This window comes from Ailuropoda melanoleuca, chromosome 16 (genome assembly GCF_002007445.2).
Source record: "Ailuropoda melanoleuca isolate Jingjing chromosome 16, ASM200744v2, whole genome shotgun sequence".
Classification (NCBI taxonomy): domain Eukaryota; kingdom Metazoa; phylum Chordata; class Mammalia; order Carnivora; family Ursidae; genus Ailuropoda; species Ailuropoda melanoleuca.
In genome coordinates, this window is record NC_048233.1 from 79,737,826 (window position 1) to 79,758,659 (window position 20,834).

Sequence of the window (20,834 nt, forward strand, 5' to 3'; positions counted from 1 at the left end):
TCAGTATGGATGGAATACGGACGGAAGGAGTACAAAGCAGTGTCAGAACTGAACAGAGCCTGACATTGGTTGAAATGGTGACAAGGGCTGTATTCAGTAAGTACTAAGCAGGGAACATGAGTTCCATCTTCGTTTGCACAGAGGTGACTGGGCAGGCATTCTGGAAGGGGAATGAGCAAGAGGAGGGCGTCTGACAAAGGAAAGATGGCGAGGGGGCTGGTCAGTGTCCCTGAGACTCATCTTGCTCTGTCTGTTAGGGGCAGTTAGGGAAGTCAGGATTCTGACCTCGCGCGGACACAGGGAGACAGAGGCCGTTCCTTCCTGATGATCACATTCAAAGGAACGGTTCTCAGGTCCTTGAGAAAACCTGTGTTGCAGGAAATCCACGTTCACAATTGCAAGCCCTTTTTAGTAAATGCTCTGAGAAAGAGAAGTCAGGGACCTGTGTGCACGTGTCAGCCAGAACAGACAGTAAACGCTCCCGGCAGCTCTGTGCTTTCTCAGGCGGGCGTTTTAACGGGACACTGCGGTCATCCTAAGGACATAGCCCTCTGCGGCCCGAGGCCCTGATAAACTTGGGTCCTGTCTTGGTGCAGAGGTTTGGGCAGAGTCATTATGTGCCAAGAATTCCACAGTTCTCCAGAGCTCAGGGAGACTTCTGGGGATGGATGGAGATGTTCCTCTTCCTAATCGTAGGGATGGCTTCACAGGTGTATGTATTTGTCAAAAGGCGTCAAACTATGCCCTTTAAATGTGTGCCATTTATTATATACAAGTTACACCTTAACAAAGATGATTATTTTTTTTTAAGAAAGAGAGAGCTGCAAAGAGCGATCTTATTGTAAGCAGTTGACAAAACCACAAAAGCCAGATGCCTGTCACCACCCAAAGCAGTACTTATTGAAAACGTTCTCTTTAAAACAGGCTGGGAAGCAGGCGGAAAGCACTGAATTAGGATTCATAGAAAGTGAACCTTGGTAACAAAAGTTTTTATAAAATGTGTTTCTTTACAAAATGGAAGTGATCTAAATTGTTGTATCCTTTGGTATATCTGCTTTTTAAAAAATGAATAGATTTTAGTTCTTAGAGCAGTTTAGGCTTATAGAAAAAGTAAACGGGAAGTACAGAGAGCTCCACACATTCCCTGTCCCCACCAGCTTCCCCATTACTAACATCTTGCACTAGGTGTGCTGCCTTCATTCACAACGGAGGAACCATATGGATATGGTTATTAGTCCTTAGTTTGCATTAGGGTTCATTCTTTTTTGTGCATTCTGTGGATTTGACAAATGCATAATGCCATGTATCCATGATTAAAAATATAATCCCTGGGGTGCCTGGGTGGCACAGCGGTTAAGCGTCTGCCTTCGGCTCAAGGGCGTGATCCCGGCGTTATGGGATCAAGCCCCACATCAGGCTCCTCCGCTATGATCCTGCTTCTTCCTCTCCCCCTCCCCCTGCTTGTGTTCCCTCTCTCGCTGGCTGTCTCTATCTCTGTCGAATAAATAAATAAAATCTTTTAAAAAATATATAATCCCTAAATATCCCCTCTGCCTTACCTACTCATCCCTCCCACCTGCACACCTCAGCCCCTGGCAACCACTAATCTTTCTACTACAGTTTGCCTTCTCCAGAATATCATATAGTTGGAGTCATAAAGTGTGCACCTTTACAGATGACCTTCTTTCACTTAGCAATATGCATTTAAGGTTCCTCTTTTTTTCCATGGCCTCGATAGCTCATTTCTTTTTATAACTAACTGAATAATATTCCATCCTATGGAATATATCTGCCTTTCAAATGCTACGTTTGGTCATCGTTTCAATTCTCTCAAAAAACTGTCTTTTATAGGAAAAGTCTAACAACAGTACCTCCCAAATACTGTTGTAGAGAAGACGGGCCCTGCAAACTGGCAGCAGCTGCTATATGAAGGGACATGTGGTCTGCAGGAACTCAGGTTAAAGAATAAAACAAGTCCATTCAAACGGCACAACCCACGACACAAACATGATTATACCCAGGAAGCTCACAGTCACCTAGGCATTGAGACACCTACTCAATTAATACAAAATCTATATTCAAATTCAGGTCTACTGTGTTTTTTGCACAAAACTGAAGCTTTTACAAATAGTGAGATGAGAGGAAGTGCCATCCAAATGTAGGTGATGAGAAGGGAGGGAGCCCAAGAAACGACAGCCATTTGTCCGGTGGCCCAGGCAATAAAGTCTTTGCCAAGGGCATTATGTGGAGCAGGGACTATAGCTCTCAATTGCCAAGCCCCATGGACAAAAGAGAACAAGACACCAAAGAGAAGAAGAAGTGAAAACAAAAGCAGCATGCGCTCGAATTGTGTTAGCTGCGGCAAACACGTCTGTGCTAGGGCGAAAGCAAACTGGAGACTGTTCTTCTTGCCTTAACTCAGTGCTGATGATCAGGTACCATGCAGTTTTGCACAGACTATGCCAAACAGATTGTCTGCTGTGGAAGATGATGAGAGAAGACTCTCTAAGCTTCCATAAGTCTGCGCTTTATACTTCTCCCCTGTGTGTTTCCCACTTCCTAACAATTAGATACAGGAGTATTCATTGCAAAACAAAACTAACCACTTAGTGGCTTTTCAAGAGAGTTACAGAATATGTAAAATTATGCAACTCTAAAAAATTTTAATAAGAATTTAATAGCATGCTGATTTAGGTGCTTCAATTAATTGCCTCCATTGGAAACCCACTCTTTGGTTTGCTCTGAAAGAACTCAAACACCATCTACTGGGGATAACTTACCAAACTGTAGTCATCCCTGCCCAAAAGGAAAATAATTGAAAAAATAACCCCTGAGACACTCCAGTCCTAAAACTCACATTCCTTTTGTTTTTAATGATATACTTTCTCTTTTCTATTTTCTCCCCAGGTAGTTGAAGAAGAGAAAACATGATACAATGGAGCAGGGAAATTACACCAGAGTGAAAGAATTTATTTTTCAAGGACTGACCCAGTCCCAAGAGCTGAGCTTGGTCTTATTTCCTTTGTTATTCTTGGTGTACACATCAACTGTGCTGGGAAACGTCCTCATCATGGTCACTGTGACCTGTGAGTCCCGCCTTCACACCCCCATGTACTTCCTGCTCCGCAATCTCTCAGTCTTGGACATCTGCTTCTCCTCCATCACTGCTCCCAAGGTCCTCGTGGACCTTCTGTCGAGGACGAAGACCATCTCCTTCAATGGTTGCATCACTCAGATGTTCTTCTTCCACCTTCTCGGTGGGGCAGACATTTTCTCTCTCTCTGTGATGGCCTTTGATCGCTACATGGCCATCTCTAAGCCTCTGCACTATGTGACCATCATGAGTAGGGGGCGATGCACTGCCCTCATTGTGGCCTCCTGGGTGGGGGGCTTTGTCCACTCCATCGTGCAGATTTCCCTGTTGCTGCCCCTCCCCTTCTGTGGACCTAATGTTGTTGATGGCTTCTACTGTGATGTCCCCCAGGTCCTCAAACTCGCCTGCACCGACACTTTTGCTCTTGAGGTCTTAATGATTTCCAACAATGGTTTAATCTCTACACTATGGTTTGTCTTCCTCCTTGTGTCCTACACAGTCATCTTGATGATGCTGAGGTCTCACACTGGGGAGGGCAGGAGGAAAGCCATCTCCACCTGCACCTCCCACATCACTGTGGTGACCCTGCACTTTGTGCCCTGCATCTATGTCTATGCCCGGCCCTTCACTGCCCTCCCCATGGACAGAGCTGTCTCCATCACCTTCACGGTCATCATCCCTGTCCTGAACCCCATGATCTACACCCTGAGGAACCAGGAGATGAAGTCATCCATGAAGAGGCTGAGAAGAAGACTTGGACCTTCCGAAAAAGAATAGATGCTATGAAATCCAGATTGAAAGTCTGAACTGAAAAGTATTTTCTCACAACACAATAGAAGACCCCAGTCAATAGGTCATCTTGAGACCAAAGTTCTCCCTTTGACCTACAGCAGCGTCCTCTAATAAGGGCGGCCTGAAACAATCTTCTCTGAAAGGTTTTCTCTTGGTGAGATTGTTGACAACTTAGAGTCTCAGACTCATAAATTGTCAGCTCTTAATGAGACTCCAAAGCTTACATCACCCAAACACCTCAGGTGAGCTTTACAGGTGAGGAAATAAGGTCTGAGAGAAAGTTACCTCTCAGTTCTTGAGTTGTGGCTCTTGTTGCCCAACCAGTAATTAGCAAAATGAGGTCCAGGGACCAGGAGTCAAGGCTGGAAAGTCCAACCACCCCTCCCTTTGTGGAAATCATTTTCTGTTGCCAACCTTGGAGGATTTGGGCTGAATATTTCTATGGAAGCTTCTGGGTTTCCCTTGTGGAAGCTGAGGTAAGTTTCATGCTTTATCAGAGTTTCCCTAGCTAATGAATGGCAGAGGCAAGGCTAGATCTGAGATATCTGAACCTCAGCTAAGTGCATGTTTTACTACTCCTGCTGCCTTGTACTGGATTTCCCAGGGTCTGAAACAAGGTCACCCACAAAAACTTCTCCTCTATTGTAGTATCACGAAAGGGGCTTGCTTGTCTTCATCTGACCAAGGAGTAGACGCCTGAAGGCTTCAGGCCCCTCTAAGAATTTCAACATCATTTTCCAGCCATTCATTCCCAGCCAGCCCTCCAGAGAAAGGAATCCTATCCTGTGTGCATAGCTAGAATGTGCCTGACTCAAACCCACAAGAAACAACGGCTGAAGAATAAGTTACTTTTCATTATCCAGACCACCTCTTTAACAGAATAGAAAACAATATCATATTTGAGTTGGTCTCCTGGCAACCTATTAACCTGTCAAGCAAATAGATGAAATTTGTAGTCAACTAAAATGTGGCTTGCGTTTGGATCCCAGTCTTATCTCCCATGCAATCTCTCTGGTGGAGTGTGAAGTAAAGGAAGTAAAGAGCCATGTACGCAGCCTGATTCTGAGAAAAACAAGCAAGGGAAACCTGCTCCAAAATATAGCCAATCCCAAACATCTCTATCACTGCCTAGCATTCCTCCCTTGGTGCTGGCCTCAAATCCCCGCTCTTGGAATATTTCCTAAGTTAGACACAGCTCATGGGGGACAAGTTAGATAGAATGCCACAACTTTGGAAGTTAGATACATCTCTGGATGGCCATAGCAATCTGCTGGTGATGATGGTGGAAAGGGGGCATCTCTGAGTCTATTTCCAGTGGTACCTCTCTGGGGATTAATTTCAGGTGGTTTATTGGACTAGTCAAAGCACAAGGTATCCTCCTAGAGTAGGAGAGATATAGAACAGGAAAGCTGCAGCAGCTGGATGGAGAGGGTGAGTCCAAACCCAGGCTGTCAAAGGTAGCCTGGAAGACCCAGGTACAGAAGGATGGAACATTTCCACACGGAAAAGCAAGGCAGACATTATTAACAAAATTCACATTTGCTTATGCCAGATCCTGGACTCGTGGGTGCTTTACTAAAGTTGGAAGATCTTTTGAAAATCTGCATTTGCTTCTTTGGGTGTAGTTATGACCTCCTGCCTAGAATTAAAATCATTCACCTCACTTTTGACCTCAGCCTCGACTTTTATATCTAATCACTCATATATCAAAAACAAGAACAATTCAAACTTCCCTTTGAGTCAGAAGACAGAATCACATTCTGCCCTAACCAGTATGTTCTGCCACAACCAGTAGATATTTTCTTCCTTGTAAATCATTTTTTAAAATTGTTACTATTTAAGTATGGTTGCTATACAGTGTATTAGTTTCAGTGTACCGCATAGTGATTCCGCAATCCTGTACATTAAGCAACCCTCGCCACAATAAGTGCGCTCCCCACCCGTCACCACGCAAAGTTATTACAACATCATTGACTGTATTCCCTACACTGTACTTTTCATCTCAGTGACTTATTCCTTCTATACCTGGAAGTTTGTAACTCTTAATCACCTATTTTGCTCATCCTCTCAACCCACCTTACAAATCATTTTTTAATTACAAAAAAGTCATGCTTTTCTTAAAAATTAAACTTCCCTCCCTTATACATTTTTTTAGCATTTGGTCTTTACTTTCTAGAGGCAGATAATGAATTGAGGATTCACAAGACAAAAAAATATGTTTGTGTGTGAGTGTGTCCTGTATATACACATATGTGTGCTTACATATAGACTGCTTAGTACAAGAAAAAATATTTATAGCATGGAGTTCATTTGAAANTTCACAAGACAAAAAAATATGTTTGTGTGTGAGTGTGTCCTGTATATACACATATGTGTGCTTACATATAGACTGCTTAGTACAAGAAAAAATATATATAGCATGGAGTTCATTTGAAAACACACACACACACACACACACTTTTAAGAAACAATTGATTATAGTGTTCCCAAAAGGCTATGGTACTTTTTTTTTTAAGATTTATTTACTTATTTAAATAATCTCTACACCCAACCTGGGACTTGCACTCACAACCTGAAGATCGAGAGTCACATACTCTCCCAACTGAGCCAGCCAGACACCCTAAGACTATGATATTTTAGGAGCGCCTTGGGTGGGTCAGCTGGTTAAGCGTCCACAACTCTTGATTTCAGCTCAGGTCATGATTTCAGGGTCTTGAGATCAAGCCCCACGTCCTGCCCCACACTGAGCATGGATTCTGCTTGAGATTCTCTCTCGCCCTCTGCCCCTCCCCCTGCTCGCACATTGTCTCTAAATAAATAAAATCTTAAAAAAGAAAAGGTTATGATACTTTAGAGACAGTGGTATACATTAAATTCATTTCCCAAGAAAATATGTTTCTTCTCTTTCAAGGTGATAAGCATGTCTTGTTTGACAACGATCTTTCAACATATGGATTCTAATACAAGATACTTAAGTTTTTGCTGAACTGTTCAATATCTCCCACATTGGGATGCTGTATTTTTAAAGGGGTTCCTTTTGAATTAGGACCAGTGTCTACGAAGCAAAATGTTCTGTAATGTTTCCTTACTGCTAAAGGGAGCCATTCCCTTTCTGTGATTCTCCCTTTGGCAGACAGAACGTAACTGAGATTTTTATTTCCAGAGATGAAGCCTCAAAACCCTCATCACATGCATTTTCTTTCCCCAGATTTCAGATCTTTTCTTTGAGAAGCAGAAACGACCGTGTACACGAACTCCTACACAGATCAAGAGAAGCAGCTCCGTACACGTCTCCCCGACATGCACCCGCTCTCGTCCTCGGGGCTCCACAGATCAGAGTTGGAAACCTCTGCTAGGAGCAACCTATGCGCTCTCGGGCCAGCGGTTCCCCAACCTCAGTGGGCATAGAATCACCTAGCCACGTAGTTAGAATGCAAAGTCCCAGGCACCGTCTCCAGGAGATCCAAGAGTTGTCGTGGATACCAGGCATCCACACCCACTTCTGGGCGGTCCTGGTGTGCGTGACCTGGGTCTCACCACACTTTGAGGGCCCTGCTCCAGGTCAGTGATTTTCAACCTGCAGAAACTCTAAGGGGTGTGCTGTCATCAGTAGGTCTGCACATGCATTTTTTGTTGCTGTTGTTACTGAAATTGAATAGTCTAGGGAAGAATAAAAAAGCACAGAATTCTTCAAATAATAAAAAAGCACTGTTTCCTCAAACCTTTATTTTGGATATGTACTTGAGTGTAGTGGTCTTGATGTAAATAAAACATAGATATTAGCAGTGCTTCAGTGAAAAGAGCTTGCAATCCACTGGGCAGGGACAGATTCTCTGGTTGGACTTTGTGAAGTCTCCAAGCCACCAGTTCTGGTTACCAAACCCTCAGACCCATTAATACAGAACGGCGTCCCTTGCTCTCTGCTCTGGTCCCTTTACTACCTCTGCCCAATGTCAGCCCTCAAGGAACAGGAAGCTGCCACTACACAGAGCCATGTTCTGAATCCTGGGCGTCCTTGGGCCTGAATAAACCAGGAGATTCCAGCAGGCTGAAAGGCCATGAAAATAGGGGATGGTGGGGCTCCCAAAGGACCGAGGGCCTTCACATCCTCCTCAACCCTGTGTGTTGAACAACCTCATGGCACTGAAAACTCAGTGTGTAAAACTATCTGCCTTTGAGAAAGAACTGAAGTCAAGAGCAACACACAGCTTGGCTAAAGAAGTAAAAACTGGCACCAAACCATTTTAAAGCAGTTATTGTTTACATTCTGTTTAATATACAACTTGTCGTGGGGCGCCTGGGTGGCACAGCGGTTAAGCATCTGCCTTCAGCTCAGGGTGTGATCCTGGCGTTCTGGGATCGAGCCCCACATCAGGCTCCTCCGCTATGAGCCTGCTTCTTCCTCTCCCACTCCCCCTGCTTGTGTTCCCTCTCTCGCTGGCTGTCTCTATCTCTGTCAAATAAATAAATAATAAAAAATATATATATACAACTTGTCAAAAGAGAGGTCAGCCCTGAAGACGGAAAGCTCAGAGGCAAGTTGGTAAAAAAAACTGGTACCGATAAGTGACACCAGAACTAAATGCAGAGGACACTTGACACCTCCCTTCATGGTGACTGACATCTTTCTTCTTCTTCTTTTTCTCTTCTTTCTCCTCCTCCTCCTGCCTTCCTCCTTCTCCATCTTCTTTTCCTTCTCTCTAGGTTCCCACGGTTTCCCCCTTCCTTCACACCCCCTCATCTTTTGTGTCTGATTTTTTCTATCCTTTCTACCCTGCCTGCGCTGCCCTCCTCAGCCCTGACTCAGGATGAGGAGGGGACTAGCGTGGTCTCCAGACTCTGCTAGGTCTCAAGTGACCCTGGGCAGCCACAAAGTTGCCGTACAATTCTGACCTAATTAGTCTGTCTTGCTTCTCGTTTCCCGTGGATAGCCTGCAAAATGATGTAGGGCTTCTAATGCCTTGAGCCCATATGCCTTCTCCTTATCCCCCACAAAGTTATTTTTTTCTTCTTAAAAATTACCCCCCCAAAATCATTTCTTCCACGTCTTTAAACATAATCACAGAGACCTCTTCTGTATCTGGAGGTTTGATACACCTGTGACTTAGCCTGCTTTATCACCAGTTTCCATTGTCCAACTATCCCCCAAGAAATGGGAAAAGATCGCAAAAATTATCCACAAAGTTATGGTCACATAAAATTGTTATCAATCTTGGGGCACCTGGGTGGCTCAGTCGGTGAAGTGCCTGCCTTGGGCTCAGGTCATGATCTCAGGGTCCTGGATTGATCCCTGTTATTGGACTCCTTGCTCAGCAGGGAGTCTGCCTCTCCCTCTCCCTCTGCCCCTGCCCTGTGTTCTCTCTCTGTATCAAATAAATAAATAAAATTTTAAAAAAACTGTTATCAATCTCAACCCAAAATCCAGTTTCCACTTAGTTCCTTCATTCTTCCAACAAGTACTTTTTCATGTGTTTGTTGATTCTATGTTCATTATTGAGAGCCTGCTCTGTGCTATGCACTTGACCTTTTTTGTTTATTGAGGTATAATTTATATACAATGACATTTGCCATTTTAAGGTGTATAGTTCAATGAGATTTGACCAAGATAAAAAGTCTTGTAACCGCCATTATAATCAAGATATTGAGGATTTCCATCACTTCAGAAAGCTCCCTTGTCCCACTTGGCACCCACACTGCCCTCTTCCTCCACAGGAAAACATCCTCAGCTATGTGAGATCTTGGGGCGTCATGCCAAATGCTTCCAGAATGCTATCTCTGATCTGTCTTCTGTGCCTATAATTTTCCCTTCTCCAGAAAGTCCTAAACACGCGATCCTGTATCATGTAGTCTTTTCTATATGGCTTCTCTCACTCAGAGTAACACTCTTGAAACGGATCCATGTTCCTGTGTGCGTCAGAAGCTCATTCCTTTCTCTTGCGGATGGTTTTCCGCGGCATGGCTGTACCACCATCTGCTTGTCTAGGACAGAGTGTTTGGTTCAGTTTTTGAGATCATGACTAAAGTTGCTATAAACATCTACACACAGATCTTTATGTAAACATATGCTTTCTATCTCTTGGATAAATACCTAGAAGTAGAATTGCTTGGTAAAATAAGTGTGTTTACTTTTATAGAAATTTATAAATTCTTTTCCTAAGTGACGATACCATTTGCATTCCCACCAGCAACATTCAGGAATTCTAGTTACTCCTTGTCCTTTAGGCACTTGGTATTGTTAGCATTAAGTTTTTGTTTTTTATGTATTCTAACAAGTGTGTGGTGTAATTTTACTGTGCATTTTCTGAATGACTAATAATGTCGAGCATCTTTTCATGCATTTGCCTGCCATTCATGTGTCGTCTTTGGTGAAACGCCTGTTCAGATCTGTGACCATTTTTGTATTGGGTTGTTTGTTTTCTTATTATTGCATCATAAGAGGTCTTTTTAATAAATTCTGAATACAAGACTTATCAGATGAGCCTTTGGTAAATATTTTTCTCCCAATCTGCGACATGTCTTTTACTTTAAGAGTATTTTTAGACAAGTAGAAGTGCTTCGGGGTTTTTTGGGTTTTTTGTTTTTTGGGTTTTTTTTACATTTCGATGAAGTTAAATTTATTGTTTATTTTAGGGACACTTTTTGTGCCCTTTTTAAGAGTTTTTTTTGTTTTTGTTTTTGTGTGTGTGGTTTGTTTTTTTTGTTTTTTTTTTTTTTTTTTTTTTTTTTTTTTTTTTTTTTTTGCCTAGACAGTAGTCACAACGGTTTTCTCCTATATCTTATAGAAAAAAAAATACCTGATAGTTTCAGGCCTATCATAAACCCTGTGTTTTTGAAGCTTGAAATATAGTGATTTCTGACAAGACGTTCCTCTGCAAAGTGGGTGCTCTGTTTAAAAACCTTGAAAGACAAACTCCAAAAAGGCTGAGCTTCCTCTTTGGTAGAAAAGTTACAGAAGAAACTGAATTAAATTTAACTCACAAGAAGAGCAAAATTTTAAAACACCACTATTCTAAAGGCCCTTTACTCAGAAATACATTAAAATCATTGGGCATGAATAGTGGGCCTATTACAGACTGGGAACTGGGTGGGGTGCTAGCAAAGACTCTCTTTTGGCCAGACTTTCAGCCAGGTTCTCAGGGGGCCCTCTCCTCTTCTCCATGCCTAGACTTCGCCCCCATACTGCCTTCAGCCCAGTGTTCCCAACAATCTTGCGGAGTCAGTTTAGCGAGAATCTCTCCACTCTCGGCATCTGATCACCTTTGATCAATATCACATCAAATTCCTCATTCCCTGCATTTCGACATTGGCTCACCCTGGCCTACCCTCACCAAGAATCCTGTGATGTCGGTTTACTGAGAATCCTCTTACCTTGATGTATCCGCTTAGTAATTTTCCATCCCCCAACCTGTCCTCCAACTCTGCTCCGTGGCTATAAGTCTCCAGCTGACTTTATTGTATTCAGAATTGAGCCCAGTCTCTGTCCCCTATCCAACAGTCTTGACACCTATAGCAACAGTCCTGAATAAAGTCTTTCCTATTGTTTTAAGAAGTGTCAGGATAATTTTTCCTTTAACAGTACCTGGGCTGGGGGAGAGGAAGACAGGAGAATGAACGAGATGCCCTGACCTCATGGACCTTAATGCCCAGAACTGAATGGGGACTGGAAGGGGTTTCCAGCTGCATGAATGCCCAGGCTGAAGTCAGGAAAGCAGACAGAAGTGTCTCCAAACTGTCAAGGATAAGGAGTAGCTGCTCTTCAAAGATGATAGTGAGGAGTGGGGAGAAGCGCCAGGAAAGGGAAGAAACGAGGTGAGGGGTAGGCTGGAGAAGGAGACCATGTCTCCGAGGGCTTGTGGGGGAGGGAAAGGGGATGTGCCATTTGCATTTTAGAGAAGTTGCTCTGGTCCCTTCCAGAGCACAGGACTGGAGACAGGGATGCCTCCCGGCAGTAAAACGAGGAGATGAGTGAAACCTGAGCTTGGTGGAGCAGGGGAGAAATGGGCACAGAGAAGAGAATCTGCCAGCTCTGGTGCTAGATGGTGGGAGAGGGAGGAGGACATGGGAAAAGTGCTGGGCCTCTGGTTGGGTTGGGGTGCGGGGGTAGCACACCGCTCACCCAGAAGGGAAATACAGGACAGATCATGTTTCTGGGCAACATTGCATGTTCTGTTTTGGGCAAGTTATGTCATGGCTGGTGTCCCCCCACCCACAAATTCATCTGTTGAAGTCCTAACCCCCAGGACCTCAGAACATGACCTTCTTTGGAGACAGGGTTTTGACAGAGATAATGACATTAACGTGAAGCCATTAGGGTGGGCCCTCATCCGGTACACCGGTGCCTTATGAAATGGGGACACTTGGACCCAAGGACACAGATTAGACAACATGAAGAGACAGAGGGAGAAGACTGTCCCCTGTGATGCAAGAAACAAAGGCAGAAGAAAAATCACTAAATTTCCTTACTCCCTACTGCCCACTGACAAGTCCTTGAAACAGGCAGAGTGACATTCCTCTAGGAACTCAACTGCCTCGAGGTTGATACTTTGCTAAGGGCAAAGGGCAATCTTAGCCCAACCCCCAATACCCTGCAAGTCTACTTGAACATATAAAACTTTCTTTGGAAAGCTCCTTTATCTCTAGCCCCACCATCCCAGATACATGCTGGCAATCATCCCCCAAGCATATGACCCACCGATATATATCTGAAGGGTCTCATGACTGAGTTTTTACTAAACAGTAACAAATGATCTTTCCTAACAATAGCTAGCCCCCTCAGGAGCCTGGAAACCTTGTTTCCAAAACACCTGGGAAGCTTACACTTTGCCTAACACCCTCCCAACTTGAAAGTCTATAATGGGCCACTCCTCGTGATCCCAGTGCAGCTCTTTCTTTAATAAAACCGTTACCTTTTTGCACCAAAAGACTCTCAAGAATTCTTTCTTGGCTGTCAGCTTTGAATCCTAACGTCTTTCCTACATCACCCTGCAAGCCTAGAAGAGAGGCCAGTAAACGCAGTTCTTAGCACTTAGCATTTTCTTAAAATGTCCCTATGGGAAAACCATATTGTTCCACCTAAACTTACCAGACTTATCTGACAAATCAGTAATAATAATGATGATGATAGATGACATTTGCTAAGTCCTTGCTCTTTGCATTTCATTGAAATGCTTTACATACAGTAATTTACTAAATCCTCCCCAGAATCTTAAGCGGAGCTTGATGCTCATTTTACAGAGGAGGAAACTATGGCACAGAACAGTTAAGCAACTAACCCAACGTCACACAGCACAGACAGATTATGTACTGTGCCCCGGTCACACAACCAAAAGAGAAAGAATCAGGTATCTGGAGTCTACAGACTGATCTTGTGTAGTCTGCCACGCCACCCAAAGCTCTGCCCTTTGTAAGAAGGAATGAACCCAGCCTATGACACACAGAAAAGCAGAAGGAAGGTTGTTTGATGAGTCAAAGTAGTACCAGAGGGGAAGCCTACATCAGCAGAGCTTCTGGAAAGTTCTAAGGAAAGGCTATTAAGGAACTTGAAATTAGAGACCATGTAACAGACAGGACCAGTTTAATTTTTGGAATATATGTGATTTTACAAAGTTGACTGATTTACACATCCCAATCCTCCAGAGTGCTTTATAAAATCCCTCTACAGGGGTCTATTGTTCCTATCTCATGGCTTACCCAGTGCCTTAGTCCGTTCAGGCTGCTGTAACAAAAATACCACAGACTGAATGGCTTATGAGCAGCAGAAATCTGTCTCACAGTGTTGGAGGCTGGGAAGTCCAAGGTCAAGGCACTAGCAGATTTGGTCTGGTGAGAACACATAGTCCTGGTTCATAGATCACCGTCTTCTTGCTGTCCTACATAGCAGAGGGGATGAGGGAACTTTCTGGGGCCTCTCTTAAAAGGGCACTAATCCCACTGATGACGGTTTTATCCTCATGATCTTCCAACGCCCAATACCATCACACTGAGGATTAGCTTTCAACATATGTGTTTGGGGAGGGCTCACAAACATTCAGACCACAGCACCCAGTTATAGAGATTTCAAAAGGACCAAAGATGTAACAGATAAATGTTAAGTAAATAAGAATCTGGAGAAAATATAGCATCATTTTTGGAACATAATCTCAGAATGGGGAAGCATTTTCTGGGAAAGAAATTCTAAAGCTTCCCCCTCAAAAATAAATAAAAGGATAATAAATTTGACTACATTAAAAGTTTCAAATTTCTGCATAGCACAAAATATCAAAAGTAAAATTAAGAGGCAAATGGTAAGTCTAGGAAATACATTTGCAAAACATATCCAAATCTATATTTATAAAAAGCACCTAAAAATCAATAAAAAACATTACCAATATAATCGAAATTTGGACAAAAGAATTGAACAGATAGTAGGATGGAAGGAAGGGAAGGAGGGAAAAAGGAAGATAGGGAGGAAAGAGAATGTTTTTTAAGCATATGAAAAAATAGTCAAACTTACTCTGATGAAAGACCTATAAATTAAAACATCTTCCCCTTTCAAAAGGCAAAGAGACCCAAAAGCCTATTAATATTTTTTATTTGAGAGAGACTGAAGTGAAGCAAGCATGTTGGTGGGAGTATAATATTGTCCAAGCTCTTTGGAGGTACAAGTAGCAACATTCATAGAAATATAACATATATACACCCAGGAATTCCTTTTCTAAGACAAAAAGGCAATACCCGGCCTGCCTAGGTTGATACACTGTTCTGTGCCTGACCAGTGTGACCCTGGGCAATCACTTACCCTCCCTATGCTTTTACCTCATCTCCCAAATGGGTTAGACAATAACACGATCATCCTGAGTGTTACCTGAGTCAACTGAGACTCCTGCCTCGCCACATGGGAAATACCAAGTCAAGATTTTGCTATTATTACTCTTTATGTTGATCTACCCCAAAACCAATCAACAAGGAAATCCACCACCAGCACTGTCTGGAAGATCGAACACAATGTAATTGTTCATCAAATGGCACAGACTAAACAATTGTGATACATCCCGACAGGGGAATCCAAAGGATGACCAGACTTATGAATGCCATAGAACGATTTTCAGAATATCGTTGGGGTGAGGGGAACAGTACCTATGGTACTCTATGTTTTGAACAAAAACCCTAAGTGGCTGATAAAGGAAAGGCATATCTATACTGGAGAATGCAAAGGCTATCCCCGAAGGGTCACAAAGGAAACTTCTAGCAGCTGAAAGACGGGAGGTGTCAGAGAGAGCACAGATTTTAATCAGTAATGCACTATCGCAAGATGGAAAAGTGTCCAACGTGAACTGCACTCAACTTCTATTTGTACAGAGTGGCTGGGCATTTTAAAGCAGAATGAACAGGGAAGGGTGGGATGGAGCTCAGTAGAGTCAGGGAAGCGAAAATTACAAAAAAATCTGTAAACGGTGGAGTTGGTCCCGGTAAACCCCATGTGGTTCTTAACTCTGATGGAAGTTAGGCTCCTTACCTCCCCACAGAGGCTGGGAGACAGGGACCCTGTGTTCAGGTGTTGGGTGAAACCAACGGTAAATTGTTTGGGCAGCCTTCTGTTTTCTCAGGCAGCACTTCAAGTGCACCTAGGGTCACCTTGGGGATGCCTAGAAACCATGTTAGTGTTGCTGTTTGTTCATGTCCTCATGGAGAGGTGGACAGGCCTCGTTGAGAGAGGGCTCAGAGGAGCCCGGGTCGTTTGGTTAAGGAGAAAAGCTTTGTCAGAGGGTGGTATCACTGTAAGACATGTGGGGCTCTCTGAATTCTCAATTTAATTTCAATACATAATGAGGTAAGTGGAGTTGGAGTAATCAACAAGGGAGGGAGGTGACCCTCCGAAAATCACCCCCCCACACATACAATGAGCGGCGGCAGCAACTTTTAAAGATGGCCGGAGCAGGGTTTAGGAAGAAGGCGAGCCCAGACCCCGGCGCAGGCGCTAGGAGGCTGGACTGCCGGGCTGTCGGGAGGGCGCAGGCGCAGAGGCGCGCCGTGCCCGGCGCCGGGTCTACCGCCTGCACCTCCCCAAAGGCGCCACACGGGGGCAGCCTCGGCGGCGGATCTGCGCGGGCGCCTACAGGACGGGAGCCGACAGGGCCGGGCGCAGCGCCGAGCCCCGGGCGGAACCGCAGCGTCTCTCGCTTCCCCGAGTAAAATTCAAGATCTGGCTGGCAAAGGGAAACTTGAAAATATCCCTAAAAGGTATAATTACAACCTCCTGGTTCCACTGGGGCTCGAACCCAGGACCTTCTGCGCGTAAAGCAGACGTGCTAACCGCTACACTATGGAACCGTGTGCTGCAGCAGCCTCCCAGGGTGAAAGAACTACACACAAAGTCCCTTTTCTTTCCAGCGTGGACTGAGACTGGGACTTGATGCCCTTATCGCTTACGGGGAGAAACTTTCAGAAGGATCTCAGACTTGCCAGCGCAGCTCCCACCCACGCTTCTCCTCGGCCGCACGGACTCCACCGCTTCTCCGAGAAGGAAGGCGGGCTTGGCCCGGGGCGAGTGTCCCGGGACAGCGCCGCGCCTGCCTTGATGTAAGCGGCGCGGAGGGGGGAAAATGTCTGGCTCTGTGGCGCAATGGATAGCGCATTGGACTTCTAGACAGATGGAGGCATTCAAAGGTTGTGGGTTCGAGTCCCACCAGAGTCGCTTTTGTTTTGGTAAGGAAAAGAAAGAAGTAAAAGTAGAAAGGAAAAAAAAAACCCACCTTAACCCATTTAAAATTCCGCATCCCACTCCCCCGCTATGGAAAGGAAAGAAACTCATTCCAGCTCCCTGTTGTGTCCTCTCGTGCAAAGGTGGTAGGAGTCCCGCCCGAAGACTCAGGTGGCAGGACTCCTACAACCTTTGCACGAGTCTCTAGTGACTGAAGGTGGAGAAATTAGCATGATGTAATATGTTACTGGGATTTTCCCCTCCCCTATATTGTTCTTTTACCTTAGCAATAAAAATTTTTAATTGTTTTGAAACTATAGCAGCTCCATATTGGTCAAGTTTTCTAAAAGTAAACACAAACCTGAAGGGTACCAGAATGGCCGAGTGGTTAAGGCGTTGGACTTAAGATCCAATGGATTTATATCCTCGTGGGTTCGAACCCCACTTCTGGTAAAGGTTTCCCTGCTTTTCCAAAAAAAGAATCGTTCTGTCTGGATCTCTCCAAGGACTTAAAGATCGTGAACAGTTAGGGCCCTCTGCGAGTTTTGCAATCTTGGTCTGAGACGGTATGATGGGTGGTTACATGGCTGGCAATGATGTCTTCATCTGAGTGTTAACATTTTCGCCAGACACAGAACGTATAGCAACAAATTCAGAACTGATGGTTTGGAAAACTGAAATAAAAGGTCTGTATAAAACTATACTACCTTGGGGGGAGGAGGAGGGGAGATACATTGTGCAGTAAAAACCTTCAACCTTTATAATTAGTCAGCAGTTATTTCTTAAGATCCTGCTATGTGCCAAGTACTGTTCTAAATGCTGGGGTTATGGGAATGCAAACTTTTTTTTTTAAATAAAAGTAAACAAAAAATAAGGACAACAAAAAAGACAAGGTCCTCACCAACAACATAACTGGCCAGCAGCACTTACAGAGTGATGGGAAGAGATGGTTTATAAATAAGCAAATAAACAGAATTTCTGATGGCAATAAGCACTATAAAGTAAATAAAACAGGGTGGCACAATAGGGTGGCATAGAACTTTTTCAGGGCAAAATTATTCCATTTGTGGAAATCATTCACCTTGACATGAATGTTCTCCTCCTCTCTCTACCAAACAAAAACTCCCAAGAACCAATTCTGCTCTCCAAACCTTCGCTAAAAGCTTTCCCTGACCCATGGCCCTCATTCATTCCACAGCAGTTCTTGGGAGCTTAATCTGTGCCGGCCACTGGCCAGGCACTGGGGACATACAGAGACTGGCTGCCTCACAGCAGAAACATTCTAGGAGGAAAGATAGACCCATTATACAGGTGTTGAAGGTCGTTGTGGCAGGCAGAATTCCTTCCAAGTCTACAGGGGCCCCGTCACCATTCACAACTCAATTCAGGCTTCACCACCCCGCTGAAGACTTTACTGCCTCTTACTTCTGGTGTTGGCTGGTAACGCTGCAAAAGCCAGTTTCCCGCCGTCAAAGCTCTTGATTGGGTGCTTCTGGTAGCGAGCCTTTCGCCGCACTGAGGACCAGGACTGGGTCTAAATTTGCTTAAAGGCTGGAGGGCGGCAGGCGCTCGATGAACGCCTGTTGAACAGATTATTGGAAACCTTCATAATTATTCATAATTCGCCGCCCACAAGACGCTCCGGGGCTCTGCAAAGACCAGCACTGGAATTAAAAATGCCACTGCTCACCCAAAACCACGCCCAGAGGTCCGAAATGTGGAGAATTTCTCTGGGGATGTTCCCTTTAGGATGCTTGCATTTACAGGGAGGCGATCGGGGGCAGGTGTTGCTGCCTGGGTGCAAGGCAGGTGAGGCAGGCAGCTATTTTCTTTATACTCGAGTATCTCTGATGGGAGAAAAAAGATTCCATTCTGCCAAACACCTACTGGTTCTTAATTTTGCAGTTTCACCTCCCGGGGAATCAGTAAAAGGACTCAGGATGTTAATTCAATAAGAAAAGAATGCGGCCACGTGGCCTATTTCACTGCCCATAGGGCAGGAAAATAGGTGGCCTGGAGAGCCCGGATAGCTCAGTCGGTAGAGCATCAGACTTTTAATCTGAGGGTCCAGGGTTCAAGTCCCTGTTCGGGCGGAGGTTATTTTAAACTCCAAAAACAAATTCGAGACTGTGCTCACACCACTCTTAAGGGGGGGCGGGGGGTGTAGGCAAAGCACACCTGGGTTCCCCGCTCGGTGGGGGCAGATTACCACCCAGGTCTGGCCCTACCCACCCTGGGCTTCGCGCATGCGCAAAGTGCCTAATAAGGAGTCTTCCAAGCTCAGACTTTCCCTTCCAACTTTGGAATGTTACTTTTCCGTGGGATGTTTTTTTTCCCTTAAACTTACTTTTATATCCGGAACATCAAAAGACCCACAACCAGAAAACTGCACCGCCGTCGTCAGTCCTGACAGCAATGCTCCTGGCGGTAACTGCGCAGCGTTTGGCCCTGAGCAATAGTTTGCGCCCCGTTTATTAACGGCGTGGTGAGAAAACGGGTTCCAAGGACTCTTTCAGATCGAGACACGTGCTTATGAGTCACATCTCCGGCTGGGAACCATCCTTCACCAGATTTCTAACCGGCCGACGGGGCCCTGATTTTCGAGTCTGGCTGTATAGAAAAACGTTTTTAAGGCTGTCGGCACCTCTATCACCCACGAGAAAATCTTGCGAGCCCTGTGAGCTGACGGCACTCGGAACAAACACTAAGGAGCCTAGTGTGCGGTCTTAGGGTGCGAGGCACTCCACCCCTCGGGGCTCCGCGACTAGGCCCAAAGCCCCATACCTTCAGCGTGCTGAATGAAAGCACCACCGCTTCCCGGGGGGAGGGGGGGCGCTGAGACCCGCGCGGCCGGTGCGCACGCGCGGGAGAGGGTACATGCGCTAAGAGACACCCACCCATCCATCCACCCAAACCGCTGCGCAGGCGCGGGGGTGGGCACGAGCACCAAGAGACCCGCAGGACCGTTGCGCAGGCGCGCCCGGGGGGCTCGGGAGAGTAGTGAAATGAACAGACTCTCGTCCTGTCGCGTGTCGGCAAAAACCCTGCCGAAACCCGGGATCGAACCAGGGACCTTTAGATCTTCAGTCTAACGCTCTCCCAACTGAGCTATTTCGGCGAAGACGTGAGCCTTTGCTACCCTGTTAAGGAAATTTTAAAAAAGAAAGCAAGGGAGGAAAAAAAACACCTTTCTCTTATCTTCGCCTTTTCAGTTCCTAATTTCGCCTTCCAAATTGTACTATTTATAGCTCTGAGGTTTTGGGAGCAATGAATGAGAAAACTAATTCCTGTCATGTGAAGAAAATTTAGGGTTCTTATCCTATTGTTACAGGATTGCAGGGTTCTTGTCTCACAGAGTCGAAGAATGAATCTTGGGGACACAAAAGGATGAAGCGAAGTGAAAGTTTATTAAGTGAAGGTGAGAGCAGAAAGGAGAGAAAAAGCACTCTCTAGTGAGAGGGGTCCCAAATGGGTTGCCACTGAGGGCTTTTGATGACGGTCTTTTACCGAGAACTGACTGGGAAGCTCTTGGCCTTGAGATTCTTGTGCTGTCTTGGTTTGAGCAAGGACTATTGATAACACCCTTCATGACTTAATTCTTTGAGGTTTGGCCATTTTCTGTGATTGTACTGTAGCCGCCAAAGAAAAATACTCCCTAACATCTGGGGCCGGGTGGTCTGGTCTATTCCTTTATCTCTGGTTCACTCCAGCTTAGCACTTAGGCCTGCCAAGAATAGGTTCAGAGCCTAGTTAGGGGCCTCCTACCTCTCCCCGCCTATGCTTTAACCCTTTCCTTACTCACGAATGGTTTCCCTACCTCTCCCCAGGGCCCTCCCTAGTAACAGTAAAGAGGGCCACTTATTAAGGACCTACTGTGTCCAGCGCCTGACCTTCATAGTCTCACTCGAGCCCCACCCACCTCACGCCTGCTGATAATATGGTAATTTCTAAATGAAATAACTGATACACTTCAAATCATCCAGAACTGAACCAGAGCTGTCTGGGTCCAAAGCCCAAAAGGTCTTGGTGAAGACATAGGGTTTTTTTTTGTTTGTTTGTTTGTTTGTTTGTTTTCTCACTTTTCCCCCTTTGGTGAAAGACAGAGGGAGTGACCTTGAGGTGAGGAGGGAGGAAGGAGCTAGGAGGCCTCAATGCTCTCCAGCCTTGTCCTCTCCTTGTCCCAGCTCGCTCTGTTCTTGTTCGGTCAGGAAATGACTGGAGCAAAGACACTTCACTTTTCAAGGTTGCCAAAAGTGTACTTGATCATTT

At 45.0% G+C, this 20,834-nt stretch overlaps 1 protein-coding gene, 1 long non-coding RNA gene and 5 other non-coding genes across 7 annotated transcripts; 4 read left to right on the forward strand and 3 right to left on the reverse strand.

Annotated features, from left to right (window-relative positions):
* LOC100482796 (olfactory receptor 4D9) lies at positions 1 to 3,871 on the forward strand. Its single transcript, XM_034646605.1, has 2 exons — positions 1 to 96; positions 2,908 to 3,871. The coding sequence occupies exon 2, from the start codon at positions 2,936 to 2,938 to the stop codon at positions 3,869 to 3,871; it is 936 nt and encodes a 311-aa protein (XP_034502496.1). The 5' UTR covers positions 1 to 96; positions 2,908 to 2,935.
* A 4,433-nt stretch (positions 3,872 to 8,304) lies between these two features.
* On the reverse strand, positions 8,305 to 19,667 carry LOC109491326. The gene is made up of 3 exons (XR_002144678.2): positions 18,913 to 19,667; positions 17,991 to 18,145; positions 8,305 to 8,333 (listed from the first exon to the last, which is right to left on the reverse strand). It is a non-coding gene; the product is annotated as an uncharacterized LOC109491326 (long non-coding RNA).
* On the reverse strand, positions 16,123 to 16,195 carry TRNAV-UAC. The gene has a single exon. It is a non-coding gene; the product is annotated as a tRNA-Val (tRNA).
* TRNAR-UCU lies at positions 16,474 to 16,559 on the forward strand. Its single transcript is given in 2 exon segments — positions 16,474 to 16,510; positions 16,524 to 16,559. It is a non-coding gene; the product is annotated as a tRNA-Arg (tRNA).
* TRNAL-UAA lies at positions 16,936 to 17,018 on the forward strand. The gene has a single exon. It is a non-coding gene; the product is annotated as a tRNA-Leu (tRNA).
* TRNAK-UUU lies at positions 18,586 to 18,658 on the forward strand. Its single transcript has one exon. It is a non-coding gene; the product is annotated as a tRNA-Lys (tRNA).
* TRNAF-GAA lies at positions 19,611 to 19,683 on the reverse strand. Its single transcript has one exon. It is a non-coding gene; the product is annotated as a tRNA-Phe (tRNA).
* Positions 19,684 to 20,834: the final 1,151 nt, after the last annotated feature.

Excerpts from the sequence above, each read along its gene's own strand:
- LOC100482796 (XM_034646605.1), top strand. The coding sequence starts at position 2,936 with ATGGAGCAGGGAAATTACACCAGAGTGAAAGAATTTATTTTTCAAGGA.